Source organism: Protopterus annectens, chromosome 5.part0, assembly GCF_019279795.1.
Source record: "Protopterus annectens isolate FY-2018-M chromosome 5.part0, PAN1.0, whole genome shotgun sequence".
Taxonomy (NCBI): Eukaryota; Metazoa; Chordata; order Ceratodontiformes; family Protopteridae; genus Protopterus; species Protopterus annectens.
Window position 1 is genome coordinate 736,977,587 of NC_056735.1, and position 23,204 is coordinate 737,000,790.

The 23,204-nt window shown below is 38.7% G+C and overlaps 1 protein-coding gene across 2 annotated transcripts in view; it reads left to right on the plus strand.

Annotated features, from left to right (window-relative positions):
- DYNC2H1 (dynein cytoplasmic 2 heavy chain 1) overlaps positions 1 to 23,204 on the plus strand; it is a 6,555,988-nt gene that overhangs the window by 5,440,600 nt on the left and 1,092,184 nt on the right. For both annotated transcript variants that reach the window (XM_044072582.1, XM_044072581.1), the window contains one exon: positions 4,076 to 4,236. In XM_044072582.1, coding sequence (XP_043928517.1) covers positions 4,076 to 4,236 — 161 coding nt within the window. The remainder of the gene's footprint in view (positions 1 to 4,075; positions 4,237 to 23,204) is intronic.

The window sequence follows — 23,204 nt, forward strand, 5'->3', positions numbered from 1 at the left end:
TACCTATTCTGGGTACTTACTTATTATCGCAACCAGATTTTCGTGGTTGCAAAATTCGCATACTGGAATCGAAATGAGTGCAAGAAACACTGTAAGATGTTACTGTAAGTCGTTACTGCTAAAAAATAAGTTTGAATTACCTTCAGGATGAAAAATAACTGAAAAATTCTGCTTCCTCTTTTGCATGCATTACACGCGGCGTGAATTGTCAAGGCTGCTCTCTTATCGAAGAAAGGAATGTTTTTGCTGTGAGGAATGAATCCTAACAATTTGAAGACAGACACAAGAATCATGCTTTTGGTAAACTATTTATTTCTGACTCATGCTTGAATTTAACCCTTTCAATGAGAAACTTGCAGTAAGTGATGCTTTTCTAAAGGGAGGCGGATTATGTGTACAGCTTATTCTGGGGCTGTTTTTCATGGAAGAAGTTGGCATTAGTAGTTTGGTTCGGTTTTGTGCTGGTGGCATGTTCAGACAGGATATTGGTAGATATGTGGGTGAATCGCTGAGCATTTCTAGCAACTCTTGGTAGTTGGTGGAACTGTGTGCTGTGAGTAAACATCTTCAGATTTGCCGAACTGTGTGTGAAGTGGCATAATGTTTAACTCCCTTGTCCCAGGAGTCCCTCAGGGGAGAAAGGCAGCAGTCCCTGAGCAATCAATGTCCCCTTACTCACTACTTGCAGCAGCAATCAGCTTGGGTTTTGATGACTACTGGCCATGAACATTCCGATGGTCTATTCCTCAATAACTTGCCTTTGCTGCGCTTGTAATCAGCAAGGAAGTATTTGTGATGCGATGTAGCAGTGTGGAGTTCGCCGCAAAAGTGAGACATAGCAGGTAGGAGTCGAAATATTTACAGTTATTCCTCTCCCTGCCTCATATCGTGTGTGGCACATTATTACTTACTTACTTACACTCCCCTTTCCAGTTTAATAAACCAGTTTTCTCAGAAACATTACAAATTACGTGAGTTCAAAAATCTGGTTGCGATAATACTTAAGTACCCTATTCTGCATACCTACTCCAATTGGTATGTGTTAAATCATTTAAATATTGTGTGTCATGTAAACTGGAGTAAGATCTGATGAAGTGTATGTATATAAAAGGGAGTCTTTCTGTTCATTGAGTAAGGTTTGGATGAGATCATGATGCTTAAGTGCTTTCATTGATTCTCATTTTTTATCAGAAACTGTCTGTGTTATAAAGCAAAATTATATAACTTCCTTACTCCAAGTGTTATACAGTTTTGAAGTTAATAAATTTAGAGATACAGAATGGTGGAGGGGGTGGGGTGAATTGTGCGCCTGCAAAAACGCTATTTTTGATTTTTTTTTTTTGTTGAATAATGTGTGCGTGTATGTATATATATATATATATATATATATATATATATATATATATATATATATATATATATATAAATATATGGATTCACTACATATGACCGAAGCCCATTTGACTGTGACCAAATGACCGAAAGTTCATATGACCGAAAACCCATATGACCAAAAACTCATTTGACCGAAAAACAGCACTGGTAGGTATATGCCCTGTTCCCCACTGTAGTGTGACCCTGGAGTTAGAATATATTGTTGGGGGGTGTGTGGGGGGCATAGCCTCCCACAAAGTTCAGTTTTACTAAATATCAAATCAAACCACAAAATGTATGATCAAACTAGGTGGGGGGCTGTGCCCTACGCCCCCCCTTACAATATATTCTAACTCCAGGGTCGCACTGCAGTGGGGAACAGGGCATATACCTGCCAGTGCTGTTTTTTGGTCAAACGAGTTTTCGGTCATATGGGTTTTCGGGCATTTGGTCTCAGTCAAATGGGCTTCGGTCATATGAACTTTCGGTCATATGTAGTGAACCCATGTATGTATATATATATATATATATATATATATATATATATATATATATATATATATATATGGATTTACTTTGAAAACGCAAATTACCAGAATCGTGAACTTCATATCACTGTGACAAAAACGCCGACTTGTCAGAAGACTGAAAGTTTACAATACCAAACCACAGAAGATCACAAACGTGTAGAATAACTTAAACCAAAGCCTTGAAATAGGTATGTATACCTTTAAAAGCTTGTTCTACCTACCTTTCAAACATGGTGTACTTCACGTTCAGCACTCCAGGAAGTATAACAACATTGTATTCACCACCATCTTATAAAGGCAGTAAGGAAGTGGTATCAATTTCACAGTGCATTTACCATGTAGAAAATAATTTGAAAGAAAAGTTATGTTGGTTATGTAAGTATGTATCTTCACTAAAATGGTAAACATGAATGCTCAGTATTCCTTTGTCTAATGTTCCTGTTTTGCAAAGTTTAGCAAGGTTGTTTAAGTTTTATAATATTTACTTAATCTACTAGTAGTTTTAATATAAATGTTGGACGTTATATTATCAAGAACTAAAATTTACTTGTAAAAATACAAAATTTTTGTTATGAAATATTTAAATATATAGTATTTAATGAATACTATAGTGGTGCAGACATACAGACGAAACATATACAACATGATTTTCCATATTGTGTGATTCAGTATTGTAAACTTTCAGTCTTTTGACAAGTTGGCGTTTTTCGTGTCGGTGATATGAAGTTAACGATTCTGGTAATTTGTGTTTTCAAAGTACATCTCTGTGTATATATGCAGACACACACACACATGTGTATGCAAATTCATCAAGCTGTATCTGATTGAAATATAAGCTGTCTATAATTTGTGGTCAAGAGTCTGTTTCATTGCATTTGTATTTGATCGTAAAATGGGATGAAACATATTATGCTGTGTTATGTTTCATTCTTACCCCTATGACTGAGAGACTCTTGGAATTAGATAAAATTTCAGGGCTGTGGATTTACATTTCTGCTTTGGATTGTGATACTTGATGGAGTTATTTATTTAACATTTGTTTACTGAGAAAGTCTGACTTGGAACAAAGCAAATTTTCAGCGGAAGCCTGGGGAGAAATGCTCTAGACGCATGTCTTTATAATATGGGAAGAAACGGGAGCACCTGGAGGGAACCCACACGAATGCAGGGAGGACATGCAGACTCTACACAGAAAGCACCCCAGCTGAGAATTGAACCGGAGAACCTCTTGCTGTGAGGTGACATCACAACTGCTGCACCACTGCGCTGTCCGAATTGTTATACAGGTGACTGTATTTCCATTGCTTTAACTTTGACTTCTTGATTTGTGATTAAATGACGCTTAATTAACTTCCATGAACATATGTATGTCTGTGTGTGTGTGTGTGTGTGTGTGTGTGTGTGTGCGTGTGTATGTAAGTGTAAAAAAAATCATATGTACATCTGTGTGTATGTGTTTTTGTATATATAGACACGTACACTTGCTGTTGACTTTCGTGTCCTGTATACAGAACCTGCTGCAGGAGTGAAAACTTCAAAATCTTTTGATATAGCTAGTAACCCATAAACAGGTTTTTCTGTGGTGTGTAAATGACATGTAAATGGCTTTCTAACTGTAGAAAGATTCTTGTAGCAAAAACATACATTTTCTTGTATTGTACTGTCCTGTTCTAATAGGTAAAGCAGTAATATTACTGCAGCACACTTGCCAAGTGATGTTTCATCTCCCTCACTAGAACATAATTTCCATTGTTAAATCAAAGTCTGGTTTAAAGTGCAAAATTTAGTAGCCTATGGTAACCATTTATGTTGTGATATGCAGGTTGTGGTACAGTGTGCCCCTTTAAATGCACATGCACTTTAGAACTACTGTTAAACTTCAAGGTCAGTGCTGTTAAGTGATTACTAATCTAAGTCTTAAATCAGTTACGTTTGTTTTGAGGATTGCACAGATGTTTGTAATTGTACTTGAATAAAGCAGCAGTTTTTAAATAACTTTTTATATGCCCTCCAGACATCCAAAAGTCCTAAATGGCTGTTGGCACCAGATCTGTATACATCAGTTCATTTATCTAATCCAGTTATAGAAATTGTGAAATGTGAAATTCTCCTAAAGAAAGACCTGAAAGTTATGTTTACTTTTTATTTGAAGTGCATCATCTTTTTAACAGGAATGAAAGAGCTCTCTCCACCACCTTTGAATTTTAAACGCTTGTACAAAGAGACTCTGGAAACTGAACCTATACTGATCATTATTTCTCCTGGTGCCGATCCTTCGCAAGAATTGCAAGAACTTGCCAGCACAGAAATTGGCCGAGAATGTTATCATGAGGTATGAAAGCACTTGTGCAATGAACGTAACATTTTTGTTTTCCTGCCCTTTTGTTTTGTCACATTACATAACATCTTGATTTGAGTTGCAGTCTTACTTTTTATAAACTATGTAACTTTCTTCAAATTCATTCAGCATGCCATTAAAACTGCTGTGCACTTTTTTCTTCATGTTTCAAAAATGTGTTTGCCTTTTACTTGCAGACAATTCAGCCTTATGTTTTTATTTAGTTTTTGTGCAGTAGGCAAGTAAAAATGGCCAGTTATATTAATGGTTATCTGCGTATTAAATAGAGATTATAATCCGGCCTCCAGTCATAACCTAATTGTTATGTGTTCAAGAAGTGGATTTAGGACATTCACCTCAGTAGCAAAGCTTGAAATGTGAATTTCCTGAACTGTTGTGAGAACACATGGTTATGATCAGGGACCTGATGGTAGTTCTTTGTAATGTATGGAGTGTTAGCTGCCCCAAAGTATTACTGGTTAAAAATAAAACTGTGTCATTGAAAAGTGTTTTAAAGCTGTTGAATCAAAGGTGCACTTTTCTTCTGGCTGCCACTTGAGTGGCAGCACAAGATATGTTACAACTTTTAAAGATGTTAGTTTCTTTCCAGTGTAGATTACCTTCTGTTTCACTGTTGCAGAATTCTTTGCAATAGGGATCCCTTGCCAAGGACAGCCTGACATCCAGCCGGTACACCAAAGCCTTTAGGTTGCTTTGAGGTACGCTGTCCGTCAAACACATGCTCTCCGCTTATAGCATGGGGCATAAAGGTGACATCCAGACATAACATTTTCAGAACAACTTTGTCACCAGTCCAAACGCCATCTTTTGATCGTTGGTCTGAATGCTCGAGCCATTTCAGATAAGTGCCCCATTGAGGTTTTTCTCTTATTTTTTTCTTTTTGATTGTTTGCTTGTGCGCTTTCATATCATCCAGAAAGGGTAAATGCCAGTGCAGGAGACAGATTCCTCATAAAAACTGTCATGAGCTGTGCTTGTTTTCTTTTGGCGCTTCCCACGACCATACGTCCTGTTCCATTTGTCAGGCTTTCATCCCAAAGACACTCATAGCTGGCTTTTCTGTTTGGCCTTGTATTTAGAAAACCAAGGTTTTAAGCTTTTATCAAAAGACACTATGGAGGGGACTTCCCATTCTGAGGGTAGGCCATCTGTGAAGAAGGAGGAGGCCAAGAAGTCTAGTTCTGATTCTCCCACTGTACTGCCTCCACCAGATGCCTCTCCTGAGGCTACTGAAAGCCCGGAGGATCACCTGGCTCCTGTATTGGATTCCTGTGCCTCTACCTCTTCAGATGGGCCGGCATGGATCTGACCTTATGCATGTCCCTGGAGGCTTTGCCAGCATCTGTTACGGATGCTCAGGAGGAACCACGGCTGATTATTACTGAAGGGCCTGGGATGTTCCTCAGATTTTGGTTAGAGAGTAAGTTCTGACTATGATTGTGGAATGTCATCCAATGTCTGAACCTTCTGAGTTTTACAGGGCAAACATCCCTTTGAAAAAGAAACAAAAAACAGTGCATGCTTATCCTGCTCCTATGGACCCTCAGAGTGAATGACAGAATTTTACTCGGGGATTGTTTAATGCCCTTATGGCTTTGAAGCCTCCTTAAGGAGTTTCTTTTCCTGCTCCACTGTGGTCCTGTACTCCTCTAAAAATGGCTAGGGAACAGAATTTCTATGAGAAAGAGGTGATTTCAAATGAGGAATCCTTTGCTTACCGATTCCTTCTCCTTTAGATTGTGGTTCTGAGGAGGAGGAGGAGGAGTCTACTAGTCTTGACACTCTATTTGAGGAGATTTCCTTTGGGGACACAATTTCCAGGATGATGGAAGTTTTTAAATGGGATTGGGCCCAGGTTTCTGAGTTGCAGAAAACTTCTGCACATTAACTCTCCCACACCTTCCAATGTCTTTCCTGTTTTAGTTGCTTTATTGGATGCAGTTTCTACTGCATCTCAGGCTCCAGATTCCCAGCTCTTTTGCCCAAAAAAAAAAAAAAAAAAGATAGGTTTTATAGGGTGCCTGAGGATTGCAAGTTCCTGTATTGATGTCCTTCAGCTGACCCCTCTCTGGTGTCTATAGCATCCAACAAGTCATCTCAGTTGTTGCCTCTACAAATCTTCTTCCTTTGGATAAAGACAGCAGGACTATGGAAAGGCTAAGTAAGAATGTTTGTACTTCTGGTACCTTGGCCTTTAGAGCTGTCAATTATCAGACCCATATATTCAGATAGGTTGTGACTGTTCATTTTCAGGTCTGTCAGGTAATTTCTGACCTTCCTGACTCTGAAGGGAAGACTTCTGGTCTCTCCTTGCTGCGGACTTCTTCTTAGGTGGCTCACCATTCTTTTAAGTGCAGTTATGATGAAGCAGGTACTTCTTCCAGAGCTGTTACTTTTGGTTCTGTGATGAGGAGGTATTTCTGGCTTTGACTTCAACCTTTGCCTGATGATATTAAGGCTAAGTTGATGGATACTCCTTTGGATAACAAACACTTATTTGGTGCAACAGCTGCAAATTTACGTCCCCCCCCAAGATAAGGGTAAGGCTTTGCAGGAACTTAAACATCCTAATAAGCCGGACTTTGTACATAGGCAGTCTCGTCCTCCTCCCAGTGGTAAGAAGAGGGGTAAAAGAGCACCTGCTAAAGTTACCCAGACTCCTGTAACCCAGAAATCACCTTTTCCTGACAAACTAGGTGCTGTCTGACTATCCTGTTCTTCTCAGCTACATTCCTCTTTCTCTTCATCTTTTTCTTTCCCTTCCACTTTGGTTAAAGTTTACTTGGGATTTCTGGTTCCTTTCCATTATCCATGTAGGTAATTAAATGGTCTGAAATCTCTTCCTCCTCTCAGGGGCATTCCTTAGTCCTCTCAAGAACAATTGGCTTTCTTTCTAGGGGTGCTTCAGGATGTTTTGACTCAGGGAACCATTCTGAAGTTCCAGTTTCCCAAAAGGGAAAGGGGTTTTACTGTAGAATGTTTTTGGTTCCAAGGAAAAGAGGGCACTTGAGACCCATTCTAAATCTGTCTCATTTAAACACCTTTTTGAAGGTCAATTCTTTTTGGATGTTGTCCCTTCAGACTTTTGTTTCCTCTCCTGCTTCGTCAGGCTTTTCTAGTGTCTCTGGACCTCAAGGATGCTTATCTTCACATCCCTGTTCATCCCCTTTTCAGGAAGTTTTTATTTTTCTCATTTGCTTCCTGACATTTTCAGTTCTGTGCTTTTTCCTTTGGCCTTTCTACTGCCCCTAGGATATTCACCAAATGCCTCGCTCCTGTGATTGCTTTTTGCAATCTAAGGAGGATACAAGTATTTCCCTACTTTGATGATCTCCTGCTTCAGGCATCCTCTCCAGAGATTCTACCACAGCATCTTCCCTTTACCATTTCCCTTTTGCAAAGCCTGGGGTTCACTATAAATTTCCAAAAGTCTTTTCTGACTCCTTAATAGGATCAAGTATTTTTGGGGTGCAGGATTCAGACTGTTCCAGTGCTGCCATCCCTGCCTCCTCCGAAGGCCTTGACTCTCATTGCTTTCCTTCAGTTCCTTCATCGTTTGGCCTTAATCTTGGCAAGTGAGTTTCTCAGAGCTCTAGGTTTTATGGTCTCCAGCATTACTATGCTTCCTTTTTTCAAACTCCACATGAGGAAACTTTAGTGGTTTCCAGAGTCAGTTTGGCTTCAGTATTCTCATCCACTGGACTTCTTATTTCCTCTTCTTCCATGCCTTATGCTAGAATTTCAGTGGTAGATTCAGCAGTTGACTGTCAATCCAGGGTTCCCTTTTCAACACCCTCTTTCCTCTCAGGAGCTATTCACAGATGCATCAGAAGTGGGATGGGGATCATCCTTTGGCTCTCTAAAGGTGCACGGTCCTTGGTCGCATCAGCAAAGGAAAAACCACATCATTGTAAAGGAGATGAAAACACTTCTGCTGGATCTTCAAGATTTTCACCATCTATTCTCCCCAGGGCCTCTGAAGGTGTTTACCGACAATAGCACAGTAATGTGGTATGTCAACAAGCAAGGTGGGAAGAGATCTTACCTCCTTTGCCGGTTGGCTCTTCTAGTATGGGAACCATCTATTCAGTACTGTGTGACTTTACAGGCAGTTTATATTCCCTCAGGTCAGAACATTGTGGCAGGCTGTCTGAGCAGGTCCATAACACAGTCCCATGAGTGGATGTTTCACAGCGGTGGGTTTCTGGACATTGTCCACCAGTGGGGACTCCTCATGTAGATCTGTTGGTCACCCCTCTGAACAGACAACAACTTCTATTTTGCACCAGAGTCCCAGATCCTCTGGTCTGGAAGGTGGATGTCCTGTCTTTTTCTTGGAAGGTGATGTTTCTTTATGTCTTTCCTCCCCTTCCTGTTATTCCAAACGTTCTGTTCAGTATACAACAGGATGCTCCCAAAATCTTGCTAGTGACTCCATTTTGGTGCAGACAGTACTGGTTCTCTCTTCTTCTGCATTTAGCATGTACACACCCCTGTTAAAATGCCAGGTTTTTGTGATATAAAAAAATATGAGACCACAATAAGTAATTTCAAAACTTTCCCCAGCTTTAATGTGACCTATAACCTGTACAGTTCAATTGAAAAACTCCTGACTGATACCTTTTAACAATGAGATCCCTTTAATGCTTTGTAAGCTCTTTGCAAACCATGGCTTTTGCTGCAGCAGACAACTTAGTAAATATCAGGAAAATCCTACTAGGACAGCTGAACTTTGTTTGGGGTTAATCAGAGTCTCTCTAATTGATGGCAGGTGTGTACCCAAGAAGACTGAATGCTGTAATTAAATCAAAAGGTGCTTCAACAAAGTATTAGTTTAAGGGTGTGCACACTTACGCAACCAGCTTATTGTACATTTTTTATTTTTTATATTTTTCCCTTAACAAATTTGTTTTTCAATTGAATTGTACAGGTTATAGGTCACATTAAAGGTGGGAAGAGTTTTGAAATGATTTATTTTGGTCTCATATCACAAAAACCTGGCATTTTAACAGGGGTGTGTACACTTTTTATAGCCACTGTACATATATCCTCCTGTTGTTTCTTTGTGAAATGCTCATCCAATCCCTCTTTTCAATTCTTTCCAACCTCTTCTGATTGATTCTTATAGTTATCATGCAGTACTTTATATGCTGTACTAATTATTTCTTTTTTAATCGCAGCTTCTGATCTAGATTCTGTTAAAAACTCTACCAGTTTTGCCCCCCTATTTCTTTCTTCCTTCCTATTCTCTAATATCAATCATTGATAGGGAAATCAATCACTAACCTGCAGTCCAAATAAATTCTTGGTGTCTTCCCATTCTATCATCTTGCCTCTCTAGTTATTTGTTCCCAATACTTTGGTTCCTTTGCCAGTTTTGTCCAGTAAATTCCAGCCCCCTCTTGTCTATTGTCTGTATCACTAATTGCAGTCATCCCTATTAGTAAAATCTCCTTTCTCCATTCCTGTGTTGGATTAATTCTTAGGATAGTTTCTGCTACTTTATAGATATAATAGTCTGTATGATTATTGTTATTCTCCTTAAAGGCCTGCATCCAAAATCCCAGTCTCTCCTTGTTTCTTGAACTCCCCGTTTCATCATCATCCTTTCCGCTTTGAATTATAGCTTCCTGCTTGTGCTATGTATAGGAGCCTTAACTGTGTAGCACTGAAATACTCCTTCAGATCAGGTAACCCCAATCTGTCCTTTTCTACTGGAAGATTCAGTTTATCCCATTTGACTCTTGCCGTCTTCCCCTCCCAGATAAAGTCCTTCAGCTCTAATTAATTGGTATCCACAACTTCTCCTCTGGCTGATAAACATATGCCTGACCTGTGTATAAGACTAATGGGACTAAAAACATTTTAAATGCTTGTATCTTACTATCTATAGCAGTATAACAAAGCTTCCATTTTCTCAGCTTTTGTATTTTCTATTGTTTAGTCTCTTCCCACATACCTTTAGCTGTCACACCAGAATTATTTTTAATGCATACTCCTAAATACTTCATTTTATTATCTCCCCATGAATATGGATATTGCTGAACCAATTCATATGTGGGTACATAATTTACTTCTATGGCTTTGTTTTAGTTTATCTTGAAAGAAATTTGAAACTGTCTCAAAATGTTCCATAACACTGTAATGCCTCATTCTGGTTTTGCCAGGTATAAAATAATATCTTTTGCAAATAGAGCCAGCTTTTCTTGACTACCATACCAATTATATCCTTGAATTTGTGAGTCCCTTATTTTCTTTGCCAGTGGTTATAAATATAATGCAAATATCAAATGGGAAAGAGGACACCCCTGCCTGGTTCCTCTGCTCAAACAGAAATTATCAGAGAGGACCCCACCCACTTCGATCCCTCATATATCCTCCTAATCAGCCTTATAATTTTTTTCAGGAAATGCAAGTGCTTCCATTGCCCTGCTTATAAAGTCCCAGCTTACTCTGTCAAATGCTTTCTCTGCATCAAGACCCACCAAAAACAGTGGTATTTTCTTACATTCTGCTTCCCCTTGGATCATCAGTGTTCTGTTAATGTTGTAAAATGTTTGCCTCCCTTCCACAAAACCATATTGATCCATATCTATCAATTTTGGAATTACTTTTGCCATTCTTTTAGCCATTATAGGCACAAACAGTTTATGATCATGGTTTAGAATTGACATGAGCTTGTATGAACCTAGATCTGATGGATCTTTAACCTCCTTAGATATTACAATTACCTCTGCTTTCTTCAAGGATGTTGGTACTTCTCCTCTTAAAATACTGTTAAACAAAAACTTCCAGGTCTTTACCAGTTTTTTCCCTCGTAACTTCCAAACTTCCACAGGAGTCCCATGTATTCCTGGGGATTTTCCTGTAGATTAGTTATACATCACAATTTTTATCTTATCTTCTCCTATCCTAACTGGTAATAATTGAACCTCATCTACCTCTAACCTTGGGATATTTAATTCTTCCATAAACATTTCCATTTGTATCATTTCTTCATTTCCATATTTCTCTGCTTCATACAGACTTTCATAGAATTTCCAAAATATTTCTAATACCGCTACAGAATCTCTTGTTACCTTCCTTGTAATAGTCTCCCTAAGCTTGACAACAGCCCTTTCTGCTTTCTGTTGCCTGAGTCATTGTTCTAAAAGTTTTTGTGCTCTGTGGTTATCATCAAAAAACAGGTTGACAAAGGAAATATCAAAACACGGTAGGTTCAGGTTAAGGCACTTTAATCTTGCAGCAAGGAGACAAAAACGTGCTAATACAGAGTTTGTCTAACTAGAATCAGGAAATGCAGACATTTTTATACACTTTCTAATAAGACATTGCCTACCAAGCTGACGTAGTGAATCACAAGTTTTGTCATCATTACTTCACAGTGATTGTTTTTACAATATTCTGCTGGTACCATCAATTTTTGTGAGAAACTTCCTAAGAAAAACAACGTGGCCTTGGCTACCACCGGTTAGATATATGCAATGTTACCATTCAAGGTACTATGGCTAATTCGAGCACAAAGCAAGTATAGATTGCAGTTCATTTCTCTAACAGTCCTTTGTCTATGTTATCTCTAACTTTTGCAGCTGTGTATGTTCTCATACTTCGAACAGAGCTTATTGTTTAAAATCATTACATTACAGAATATAGCATTGCTCATTCATTTTTTCCTGACCTAGCAGATAATCACCTGTTTCTCAAGTACATTTCCAAAAGGCATAAACATGAATATCGCTGTGCTAGCAATTACTAGGTCAGAGGGCATCTTGCAAGTTTCAGAAAGCACACTGCAGTTTCAAAAAGCATCTTTTCAGTCTCATATGAAACTCAACTGTATATAGAACAGTGCATATAAAATAGAATGAAAAACGTGTTAACTTATTTAGTTTCTAATTAGCATTAAGCATACACACATTAATACATATTTTTCTGACATTTCCCCCCTGTTAATACTTTTTAATTCTATTTTCAAAAGAATAAACAGTTTGCTTCTTCTCCTAACCTCTTCCATTCAGGATTTGCAGTTAAGAAAGTCATTCAGTTTAAACTTATGAAAGTGTTTCACATTCTAACAATTCTTCAATTTCAGTACTTTGATACAAAGTCTCAGAAACTGATATATCTATAAATTCTTTGATTAACTTTTTCATGCAGGGAATACCACAACAAATACATGCTCCTAATAGGAGTAATCCCACACAAATGGCAATCAGGATGTTCATTAGGATGGAACCCCACCCCCCAAACAAATTCTGGAAAAAGTCAGTCAGAGGGTTTGGGCTTGGTTTGGTCATGGCCGACACTTGCTGTATCACCTCAAGGTGGTCGTTTATCTCATGTTGATGATCAGGTATATACGCACAGCACTCTTCTTTGATTAAAGCGCACGTACCACCTCTCGCCGCTAGAGTGAGGTTAAGGGCCATTCGGTTCTGGTTCACTACAGTTCTCATAGCATTCAGTTCATTGGTTATCAATTCAAGAGCAGAAAAAGTTACATTACTCATTACTTCGAGAAGTTTAGATAGTTTTCACAGCTCTCAAATCGATTTCACTGCGCCATATGCAGGTAATATGCCTGGCCACGATATAACAGCATCACTCAAGTCCATGTGCGTCAGTTTGGTACCCACAGTATGATAGTCTTTCCAGCCCGCCTCGATCTGTCCCACTGGATTTTCAGGCTTCCTGACAGCTTTCTTGGCCACATCTCGGGTATTTTGAATATTTCCCTGAGGCAAAACTGCAGTGTGTTGTATGGCCAGGACCAGGTACCCCAAAAAACAACTGCCGGACCAATTCTCAGGTAACCATTTATATGCTTTCTTACCACACACAAAATAACAATCCTCTACCTTAGTAGTTACTTTGTTACGAAATGGCTGCCCTGCATGAAACATTTTCCTATCTATTACAGATAGTTGTTTAAAAAGTACAGGATTACGTTGCACTTGTTCAATAGTCTTATGCATGGACTCAAGAAATGAGTCATAGTTTGAATTACAAGCTGTACCCATTTTGTTTGCTTTGGTATAACATTTGTAATGTACAGTCACATTGCACTTGCTCCAACCCACTTGAATTGTATCATTCTTATAAAAACATACAATTCCCTTTTGTGTCACAGGCAAATACAGTGCTACCTTAACATATGCTTTAATAGCTACAGTGTCATAAATCAAATTTTCCCAGGTCTCATTGACCCCTAGGGGGACTGCAGTCATTAATAACCCCCCGTATGCTGTTGGTATGGCTGTGCAAATCCAGCAGTTTGAAACATTAAAAGTCTCAGCATACACACATGTAATTGCCTGATAAGTGTTAAAGTTTGGTTGCCAGTCTATGGTCTGCTCATCACGTTTAATCAGTTCAACTTTTGTGGCAGGAAAAAGGAAAGGCCACAACAAAAAGATCAATGTTATCAGTATAGCTACCAGAATAATCATGCAAGTTTTCTGAGGTTGTTCTGCATCTCTGTTTGCTCTATACCTGGTCATTTTGTTCTCGTTGTACAACAGTAACAAGGTTTTTGTCCAGTTCAAAGTTCTTAACCAGTTTACAGTGTGTCAAATGAATCCAGGACGCTCGCTCCGCGATCTTGACTGCAGTGGGTGTCGACAGTAGTACCTGGTACGGCCCTTCCCACTTCGGAGAACTCCAGTTTTTTCTCTTCACCACCTTCACCCAGACCCATGCGCCTGGGGCTACTGCTGCTTCCGATGGTCTTGTTTGCTCTTTATCTGAAACAGAATTTAACTGCAAAAGTTTGTTATTCAAAAATCACCTCATATACCCTGCAAGTGAACTGTCAGCCTCCTGCTCTGCAGGCATGAGAGGTTTCCATTGAGGTGTATAATTTGCCCTCCTAAACAGAACTTCAAAAGGAGTTAACCCTTTTGCATTTGGAACATTTCTCATGCTCAACAGTGCCAGAGGTTAACAGTGCACCCAGTTCTTTTGTGTCTCACTAATCAATTTTCTAAGCTTGTTTTTCAAACCCCATTATGCCTCTCTATAATCCTGCAGATTGGGGCTGGTATGCACAATGATTTTTCAAAGAAATCCCGAAATAACGACTAAGTTGTTGTATAGTTTGATTTACAAAGTGTGTGCCATTGTCACTATAAATCTTTTCCGGTATGCCAAATCTAGGAATAATTTCTTTAACAAGGACTTTTGCAACAGTAGCTGCATCTGGATTTTTAGTTGGAAAAGCTTCCACCCATTTAGAAAACATATCTATAATGACAAGGCAGTACTTCTTATTTTCGCATTTGTTCAGTTCTATAAAATCCATACAAATAGTATGGAACGGATACGGTGGTATAGGGAAACTCCCTTGCTTAGGTTTCAATGCCCCTTGTGCATGATGCTTATTACAAACATGGCATGCTGCACAAAAATGTTTTGTGTAGTTTGTAAATCCATACCTCGTAAACACTCGATTCACTAACTGTACCATCCCCACTGTTGAGACATGGCACTGCCCATGGCTCAACAAAGCTGCATATGTAAACAAGTTAGATGGTAAAATCGGTTTGTTTTCTTTGGCGATGTACAGTCCCTTCTCAAGGATTGCTCCTCGTTTTATCCACTTCTGTTTTTCTACATTTGTAGTAAGTGTCTGCATTGTTTTTAACATTTCTAAGTCTAAAATCTCAGATGGTTGTAATTCCTCACTCAAAAGAAAAACTTCTGAAGCTGAAGTGCTTGTTTTGCAGCTGTATCAGCCCTCGCATTACCTTTTTAAATTCTATCCTGTTGCTTGGTATGAGCTACGCATTTGCAAATGGCTACTTTCTGAGGTAACTGAATAGTGTCTAACAAGTCTAAAATAAATTGCGCATGGTTAATTGGTTTACCAGTAGATGTTATCATTCCTCTATTTTTCCACTGTTGCGCAAAAACATGTACAGTAGAAAAAGCATACTGACTGTCAGTAAAAATGTTTACTTTCTTACCTTTTGCTAAGGTACATGCCCTTGTCAAGGCAATCAGTTCTGCTGCTTGTGCAGATAAGTTGTGTGGTAAAGACTTTGCTTCTAAAATCTCGGTATCAGAAACTACTGCATACCCCACTAGATTCTATTCTGTAGGACCCCTCCTGCACGAGCCGTCCACATAGTATGTCACCTCGGCATCATCCAAGGGAACATCTGTAAGGTCTTTTCTAGGTAGTGTCTTTTGCTCAATCTCCTGCAGGCAGCAGTGTGGTTTGCCATCTGCAGGGGTTGGGAGCAAGGTTGACGGATTCAAAGTTGTGCATCGTTCAATTGTCATATGAGGTTGGCTCAACAGTATAGTCATACAGGAAAGATGTCTAGCAGGAGAAAGATATGCTACTTTTTCTTGCAGTAAAATAATCGCGACTGCATGAGGCACTCTCAATGTGAGAGGGTGGAACAATACTACTGAGGCTAAAGCCTGCACTGCCATTGCAGCTGCGACTACTGCTTGTACACAGTGGGGCAAGGATCGCTTCACTGGGTCTAGCTGTGATGAATAGTAAGCTATGGGGCGTTGTTTGTCCCCATGCTGTTGTGTTAACACTGATGTCATATAACCTTGCTTACAGTCTACAGTTTGGAAAAATCGCTTATGATAGTTTGGTAATCCTAAAACTAAGGAAGAAGCTATCAGTTGTTTCAGTTTGCAGAAAGCTGATTCTGCTTCTGGTGTCCACTGTAATAAATCTTGTGCTGCCATCGGCTTTTTGAATATCAAGTTAGTCAGCGGAGCAGATTCCAAAGCATAGTTTGGAATCCAACTCCGACAAAAGTTAGTAGTACCCAGGAAGGACATAATTTCCTTCTTGGTAGTTGGTTTAGGTGCTTGTAATATTGCTGTTTTTCTGTCTTCATTTAATATTCTGCCTTCTTTGGATATTACATATCCCAGGTATTTGACCTGTTTTTTCCAAAGTTGCAGTTTGTTTTTGTTTACCTTGTGTCCTTGAGTGGCTAAAAATTGTAATAATGCTATGGTATCCTCTCTGCATTCTTGCTGGGTGGGGGCTGCCAGCAGAATGTCGTCTACATAAAGTAAAATCTGACTGCCTTTCGGTGGGATAAATCCTGCCAGGTTACTTGCCATTTCTTGTGCGAATATTGTTGGACTTTCACAATATCCCTGTGATAGTCTCGTATATGTATACTGTTTCCCCTGAAATGTAAATGCAAACCAATGTTGGCTGTCTGGGTGTATCGGTATTGAGAAAAATGCATTACTTATATCTACCACAGAAAAATACTTTTGTTGAGGTTTCAAATCCTTCAATAAAGTGTGTGGATCTTGCACCGTAGGTGCCCTGGGTATAACTGCGTCATTTACAGCTTGTAAATCTTAGACCATACTCCATTCTTCGTTTGCTTTCCTAACAGGAAATAAGGGTGAATTACATGGTGAATCAGGAGATTCTATTAAGACTCCTTCCTTAAGTAAGGCTGCTATTATAGGTTTGATTCCTATTTCTGCATCCTTTCTTAAGGGATACTGTCTCTTCTGAGGTCTAAATGCTGATTTTGGCGTGATAATAACTGGTCCTGCTGTACGAATAAATCCTACATCTGATTTCCCTGTTGACCAGAGAGTCTCTGGTATGTCTCGTAAGGCTTTTTCCTCTTCCTCTAGTAAGAGTGCTACTCAGCTATCCTCACTTGCCTGTGAGTGCACAGCTGGGTGTGTCTGTGTTATCCAATTTAATTTCTGTTGTCGTATTCCTTGTTCAGAGAGTTCTAACTCTGTCTGTTTTTCCCACCTTGTGACTTTTTCTCCTAGGTCTGCCCACTTCAAATTTCTATCTTTAGTTAAACTTGCATGTGGTAATCGATTAGATTTGTAAAGTGCTAGGAATTCCTGGGGCAATGAACAGCTTACTACACTGTTTCCTTCTGTGTCCCAGTACAAATTTCGTAATACTAACCTATTAGCATGGTTTCTAAACAGTTCTTGCTCATATTCTTTATCAGGTCGTGGTCTGTTACAGTAATATAGAGTGCAATGCAACAAATGCTGTTTATCAGTGCCAAGGGAGGGGGATTATTTACTGATGGCTACGTTCATCAGTTCTTCAGTTACTGCCCCTGGACCAGTCGTAACTAAGTCCTGGCTGTACCAATAAAGTGTTTCACCCTCCGGTCGCACTACAAAAGTATCCATTTGTCGTCGTGCTTCCATACCCTGCATAGTTGGAACTACGGCTATGCCAAATATCTGCATTAGGTCTCTGCCCAAGAGATTCACTGGGCATTTTGCAGAAACAACAATTTTGCTTTTCTGGGTCATCCTTGAAACTGGGTCAGTTATCACTATGTTGTGGGAAAGTGGCTCTCGATACAGCTGTCCATTAGCTGCTTTCACTAATATGTAGTCAAGTGATTCTGAATTGTCTGGTAGTTTGAAAGGATGTATCAGGGTTCGTGAAGCCCCTGAGTCACACAGAAATTTGACTTCCCTCCCCTCTACCAGAAGTGTAACTTCTGGTTTTGTGTCTGCCAAGTAGAGCTCTAAGCTCAAGTAATGCTAAGTCCAAAATTTCATTTTCTTCATCATCTATGAATTCATGTACATCCTCTATTTCTTCTGTCACATCCTCTACCCTTTCTATCACATTTGCATTTGTCTTTTCTCGTTTATTCCTATCCAGTGATTCTTGACTGTCATATAGTCCTTCCTCACCCTCCTTGTCTTCTGTGATTACCTTTTTATTTTGCCGGAAATCCCTTGCTAAATGTCCCTTTTTCCTGCATTTGAAACCTTCACCCCTTTTCTTTCTTTCTGCAAAGTCTTCTGATCGCTTATCAGATTGTTTGTTTCCCTGGGTATTTTTCTTACCCTTCTTCCCAGTTTGTACTACAAAGACTTCTGATCCGTCTTCTACTGCAAATACTCGAGTTTTCTTTTTCTTTTTGATATTAAAATGCCTTTCGGCATGTCTTGCATATTCAAGTAATGACTGTAATCTACTTGTACGATGATCTACCATGTGCTTTGTAATAAAGCTACTAATGGGCGCAGTACTGCCTTTTAAAAATTCATTCTTTAGCTGTTGCTCATATGGGGAATCGTGTTTGATCTTCAGGTACCTGCATTCCACAATGGTTATTAAAACATTCTAATAATCTGGCATAATATCTATCAACAGTTTCACTTTCTTGTTGTATGCATTGATTAATGCAAGTCCACTCAGCCCTAGGCTTCCATTTCTCAGAGATTCGGTCTGTCAGACCTTTCACTCTGTTGTCCAGTTCTGTGTTACTATATGGGAGTGGTCTAAGCTCTGCGTCGCGGGGATTCCAGTTGCCACTGATCATGTGCCAATCTGGACCTACGATTTGTCTAACTACTTTCTCTACTACTTCTCCATTCAAATGGTAACTTAACCTCATGCCTTGTAAGTCTTCTAAGAATTTTCTAAAATTAACTTTTGGATGGGGAATTCCCTCTGTGGCTTTCCAGATGTCTTCCGGTGTCCACGGTCTATATACTAGAAGAGTTGGATCCTGTCCTGCCTGTGGATTTGGTACTTCTATGAGTGGACATATCTCTTCTTCACTCGTAGCCTGTAAATTTTTATTCTTTTCATATAATTCTATATCCCCTCTTAAGTTGCGTGTTCGAGACCTGGTCTCGATAGGATCTCTGACAAACGGTTTTGGTTTTGCAGGAACCGCTGGGTATAGCGGAGGTGGATCAGCTTGTCCACTCGCTTCATATTCTGGTAAGGGAAGCGGAGGGGGCGGAGGAGGGGCTGTTGCTATTACCAAGTTATTATCTTCTTTATCTAAGAACATTGCTTTTGAATTTTTAATCTTTTGTTCCCTGCGATTTGCTTCCTCAAGCCACCTGTGTGCCTGAGGGACTCCTAACTGTCGTTGCTTTTTTAGCTGACCTTTCGCGTCTGTTTTAAGTTGTCTAACAAGTTTAATAAGTGAAGGTTTATCTAAATTACCATCAAATTTGTATTTATCAACCCATTTTGTATAATACTTAACATTATCGGCACGCTGTAATTGCATATATTTCGTGTCTTCGGTTAGGGGCGGGTCTCAGGAACTTTTCGTGCACTGATTTCCCATGTTGCCTTAGCTAAGTTAGAAATTGTTACGTAACCCTTCTTATCATGTGGTACCACGATTTTACACCTTTTCACAGTTTATCTAGAATAACTGCCTACCTATTCTGTTTCCCTGATCTATGACAAGACAGCAATCTTTTTATCCCTGATCTGCACTTGCAAATCTCCCTGACAAAACAATACTGTAACAAGTCCCTGATCCAAAACAGAAAAAAGGTAAATTCCTCCTTACCTGACCCTCCGTGTGTTGATCCACCGGAACGTTGACTCGTCCTCCAATCCCAGATCAGAAACAGTGGCTGGCCTCTTTCGAACGACAATTCAGTCGGAGGTCTTTCAAAACAGTAGAGCCGATGTGACCACTTCTCCGTACGGGTACATGCCACCGGACCCAATTCTGACCTGAGCCTAGAGTGAGAGATATTTCCGGCTCGAAGGACCAAACTGACAAAGGAAAAATATACTTTAAAAATGATCAAGACACGGTAGGTTCAGGTTAAGGCACTTCAATCTTGCAGCAAGGAGACAAAAACGTGCTAATACAGAGTTTGTCTATCTAGAATCAGGAAATGCAGACATTTTTATACACTTTCTAATAAGACATTGCCTACCAAGCTGACGTAGTGAATCACAAGTTTTGTCATCATTACTTCACAGTAATTGTTTTTACAATATTCTGCTGGTACCATCAATTTTTGTGAGAAACTTCCTAAGAAAAACAATGTGGCCTTGGCTACCACCGGTTAGATATATGCAATGTTACCATTCAAGGTACTATTAAACACCATACACAGAGCGCTGATCCCTAATGGCCCCAGTTCCAAGGTAAATCCTCAGTAGCAAGTAAAACGCTGTAATAATTCAAATAATCCGAGTAAGATCAAATCCGGTACAAAAAGCTTTAATTGGTCAACATAAGTAAGCACTTTCACCCGAAAGCTTCATCAGACTTTTTACAAGATACAAATTCCGAGCTCTGTCGGCTTGCTGTACATCGTTGTGTTGCTATTCAAGGTACTATGGCTAATTCGAGCACCAAGCAAGTATAGATTGCAGTTCATTTCTCTAACAGTCCTTTGTCTATGTTATCTCTAACTTTTACAGCTGTGTATGTTCTCATACTTCGAACAGAGCTGATTGTTTAAAATCATTAGATTACAGAATATAGCATTGTTCATTCATTTTTTCCTGACCTAGCAGATAATCACCTGTTTCTCAAGTACATTTCCAAAAGGCATAAACATGAATATCGCTGTGCTAGCAATTACGAGGTCAGAGGGCATCTTGCAAGTTTCAGAAAGCACACTGCAGTTTCAAAAAACATCTTTTCAGTCTCATATGAAACTCAACTGTATATAGAACAGTGCATATAAAATAGAATGAAAAACGTGTTAACTTATTTAGTTTCTAATTAGCATTAAGCATACACACATTAATACATATTTTTCTGACACAGGTGCTTAACAGCAGTCTTTCTAAACGTGTATATTATCGAGGTAATCCCTTATTTTCTGCTTATCATTCTGCAGTTGATCATCTTCTTCTGTGAGATTCCCCTTTTTCTGCAATACTTTAACATTTGTCAGTCCCTCTAGGTAATTCTCATTAATTCTTAACCACAGCTCCCTTTCTTTTATTTCCACCTTATTTTTAAACTCCACCTTAATTTTATCCCACTCCCTAGCTGTAATTTCAGGAGTAATTTCTATCCTCTCGAATAGCTCCTAAGTAATTTCCACTATGCATTCCCTAAATTCCTCTCTTTTCAACAGATAGGTGGGAAAGCACCAGTGTCTCATTTTTTATTTCATTACCCTGTGTTTTTATTTTAGTTATTATTGGCACACGATCTGAAATAGTTATTGGGTGTGTATCAAGTCCTTCAATTAAATGCACATGTTCCTGTGAAATGTAAATTCTGTCTAGCCTAGCCCAGTTTTTATATCTTTAGGAATAATATGTAAATTCACTCCAAACTTCTAATACTGAATTCACATCTTCCATGCCAAGTATTTTCATAAATTTCAAAAGTCTACCCTCCTTTGTTATATTTTCCCTTCTGCCCCCCCCCCAGACACCTCTTCACTGCTGCAAATCAAATTCTCATCTGCACCTATAAATAATATTCCTTTCTGAAAACTAATTATTTCTCCAGAATTTTCTTAAGCTCCATTATAGTAGTTTTAGTGGAATATAAATATATGCCAGTGTAATCCTCTCTTGCCAGCAGAACCTTAACACTGTGAATCTGCCATTATTATCTTTTGTATTCTCTTCTATAACTATTGGAGCTCCTCTTGCAATTAATATAAATACTTCTGTTTTCCTTTGTCCCAAATATTCTGCTGAATAACCATCCTGAAAAACTTTCTTTTATCAAGTTCACATGTTCAGATCTTTCCAAGTATGTCTCCTGTAAAATAGCAATTTATACTCTATGTTTTTAATGTAGTTCACTGTTCTTGCTGTTTTTTATTTATCTATGAGACTGTTGACATTTAAAGACATTACAGAAATCATCATTGTATTAAAACGTTATTGTTCCCACCTTTTATGTATAACACCTTTTTTGTTAAAATGTCTAATTCCATCTTTTATGGTACATGCATACACTGTTTGGCAGGTTGAACTTTTGTATAGTTGTTTCTTGTCATATCCATTTGAGCCTATGTCACATCTTACAAAACTTTTTGTTTTATTGAAATCCCTCAAAAAAATAAATAAAAAAGTAAAAAAAGAAAGAAAGAAACACCAGTACCCCCTAAAACCTATTAACTTAATTCTGACATACAAAGCTATGTATATCTTCAAATATTGAAGTTGTACCATCTTAATAGGAACAAATATCCAAAACTGACAGTTATACTCAGTAAGCTGAGTTAACCTAAAAGAAAGGTTTTCCATGCTAGGCTGCATGGTGCCGCCTGTGCTTCTACTAAGTGCTAACTGTTTTTGTCTTATCTTTATAGCTCTCCCAGCTCAGAAAACACCTGAGTGCTTTCAGAGAACATTATCTCTTAGCCAATTTCTCTTTTCTTTTTTTCCACCATCCAATCACTCTCCACCAGACTGTAACCAATATCTTTTTCTCAGATTGCCTCCATGAAGACATAAGAACCAGACAGCCAGTTTTTCATTATCAGATTGTCTCCATTGAGACATGAGAACCAGACAGTTTCTCTTTATCAGATTGTTTCCATGGAGACATGTGGGCCAAATACAGAATTGCCACTAATTATACATTAATCTGCTATAAATGCCTCATAATATTCAGTATTCTTTTTCATTTACTTGCTTTATATTAAAACATGTTATTAAGTCAATCTGACGTCCTTAATCCAGTCATTCCCCCATGCCAAATGAGAAAAAGCAGATTGTTTTCTTTTGTCACGCTTTTTTAACCAGACTTTAACACTGCAGTGCCTACATGTCTTAAAACTGAACAAGAAGAAGGAGAGAAGTTTCAAAGAAATGAAAAAAAGAACAGCAGCACCTAGTTACAGTCCCCATTACACTTACAATAAGTGAGAAAACTTTACTTTATAGCATGCAAAGAAAACCATACACCAGAAAAATAATAGTATTAAGAAAAAAATGTTTCTTTACTTACAGTTAACATTCTCCCCTCTCTTCCCCTCCACAAAGCATTTTTCTGAACATTAATGACATGAAGTAGGGCATATACTTTAGAGTCCCCCACAAATCCAACAAATTCTGACAAAGTCCAATATTTCCAGAGTTTTCTTTTTCTGTCATATTTCACAGATGTAATTATTGGATTATAATTCCACATTAAGTTACTGTTTTTTATAACTGTTCATCTCCCTCTTCCATATCCTGTCTCTGGTTCATTTCTAACTTA